Source organism: Nannospalax galili, unplaced genomic scaffold (genome assembly GCF_000622305.1).
Source record: "Nannospalax galili isolate Female #2095 unplaced genomic scaffold, S.galili_v1.0 scaffold4172, whole genome shotgun sequence".
Lineage (NCBI taxonomy): Eukaryota > Metazoa > Chordata > Mammalia > Rodentia > Spalacidae > Nannospalax > Nannospalax galili.
This window is the reverse complement of record NW_008331835.1, coordinates 260911-263232: the sequence shown is the minus strand read 5'-3', so window position 1 is coordinate 263232 and position 2322 is coordinate 260911. Positions and strand designations below refer to the sequence as shown.

General features: G+C 49.8%; 1 protein-coding gene across 1 annotated transcript in view; it reads left to right on the top strand.

Annotated features, from left to right (window-relative positions):
* The first annotated feature begins 651 nt into the window (after window positions 1–651).
* Window positions 652–2322, top strand: part of LOC103729030 (NXPE family member 1) — a 22154-nt gene continuing 20483 nt past the window's right edge. Inside the window, exon 1 of the mRNA XM_008826996.2 lies at window positions 652–762. Within this exon, the coding sequence (XP_008825218.2) occupies window positions 652–762 (111 nt within the window). The remainder of the gene's footprint in view (window positions 763–2322) is intronic.

The following is a 2322-nucleotide window of genomic DNA, read 5'->3' as shown; positions in this document are numbered from 1 at the left end:
ATAGGTTTGGGCAGTGGGTGGTCTGGGAAGGGGTTTAGCTGGAGAAGATTTGTGAGAATCATCTGGGGGGGATTTAGGACTCGTTTGGGTCCCAGTTCATGGATGACCGGTCAGAGTAGGAGTTGAATGGTAAAGAGGGCTCCAGGGTCTCTCCCTGCAGCATATAGCCGTAGGCCCCATGTGTGTCCTACATCCCACCCCATAGACTGTTTTCCTTTCTCAGTGAACCGAATTATGAGGGGGTTGCACTGTGGTTGGGCACAGGGCCCCCCCATACTTCATCCAGCAGTCCCTCCCCATCCCAGGGTGGTATATCTGGGGGCCCATTGTAGGGTTATTAGATCCCCAGTTGATGACCCTTTCCACCAGTATGTGCCGGTGGTCTCACAGCCCCAGTCAGCACAATAATAATCCCCAGGTCCCCCACATTTGTTCTTATCTTGTCTGCTGTGTCTGTGGCCAGTACAAACGTAGATGGTGAGGCTTTGCATGCGTGATCTGGGGCCGGGGTCTCAGCAGCCAAAGGGAGGAAAGGGGGTCTGGTTGTGAGGTTCCCATTCTCCTTCAAAGATGTCACAGAGGTCAACCCAAAGGTCAGGGTACCAAGTGTTGGGAGAGGCTGCCTTGGACATAGAGTTGATGACTGTGCCCATGGCGGGGTTGGTGATTACTCAAGTTAAGTTTTTGGGCATATGGGGGTTCATGTTACTTGCAGGAAAGGTGCCATCAGCTGATAAGCAGCTCAATGTCAACAAGAGACAGGTTAGCAGGAAGGGTCTCATCGGATGCAGAGCTTGAATGGATTCGAAGGGTGTGGGGATGCCTTCCAGGTGTCTCCCTTGTAATCCTCTGGGACTGCAAACAGGTCGGCAGGTTTTACGTGGGAGTAGTGCACCCAAGCCACGATGCCATCCACTTTGAGTGCGGTGGGAGTTGTCAAGAGGATCATGAAGGGGCACTTCCATCTTGGCTCGAGATTTTTCCATTGGTGTCTGTGGATGAAGGCCCAGTCACCCGGTTTAAACCTGTGGGGCTGCGGGGGAACAGCAGCTTCATATATGGCTCTGAGTTGCGGTCAGACCCGTTGGTGGGTTAGCTGCAACCATTGGACTGAGACCAGTAGGTCCTGGTCTCCCAAGGCCGATACTAGGTCAGCTTGGAGGCTAGGTACCATAGGAGGTGGGTTTCCATACATGATTTCAAAGGGGGTCAAACCCATCGGGTATGGAGTGTTTCTTACTCTAAAAAAGGGCAAAGGGGAGGAGAGCCACCCAGTCTGCGCCAGTCTCTAAAGCTAATTTGGTTAAGGTCTCTTTTAGAGTTCTATTCATTCTTTCTACCTGTCCTGAACTCTGGGGTCTATAAGCACAATGTAGTTTCCAATTGGCCCCCAGTGCAGTGGCTATTCCCTGGCTTACCTGAGAGACAAAGGCTAGCCCATTATCTGATCTGATTGTAGTTGGGAAACCATACCTGGACAGGATCTCTTTGATTAGCTTCTTGGCTTCCACGTGAGCAGTCTCATGCTTGGTTGGGTAGGCCTCAGTCCATCCAGAGAAGGTGTCTATGAATACTAGTAAATATTTATATCCAAATTTTCCCTGTTTGATCTCAGTGAAATCAGTCTCCCAATACATACCCAGTCGTGTCCCTCTGCTCTGGGATCCTGGGTTAGTATGGAACGAAGCTGAGTTGGTTAATTGGAAGGCATGACAATGCCTAACAATTTTTTCAATGGCTTGATTTCCTTCCTGAATTTTAACTTTGACCCTTCTTAGTAAGTCTTGCATCCTTTGGGTGCCCATGTGTGATGCTCGATGTATTTTCTTGAGCAATCTTACGCCTAAATTCTGAGGTAGGATAACTTTTCCATCCATTGTCCTCCACCAGCCCTCTAGGCATTGAGTCATAGGGAGAGTGTGTATCCAGGCTAAGTCCTCGGGGCTATAGTGGGGAGTTTTAGGCAGTTCCCTTGCTCCGGGACCAACAAGAATGGGCAGGATCGTGGAAGTCAGGGTGATTTCTTTAGCTGTCCTGTCAGCCAGATTATTTCCCTTCTGGGTGGGGTTGTTTCCTTCTTGGTGACCTGGGCAGTGGATTATAGCTAGTTTTGTTGGGTCCCAGAGGGCTTGCAGGAGGTCTAAGATCTCGTTTATTTTTAATAGTCTTTCCCTCTGCAGTAAGGAGGCCTCTCTCTTGATAGGTGGCCCCATGGATATGGGCAGTGGCAAATGCGTATCTGTGTAGACGTTGAGTCTCTTTCCTTTACCCATCTTTAGGGCTTTGGTAAGCGTGATCAGTTCAGCTTTTTGGGCCAGTGTA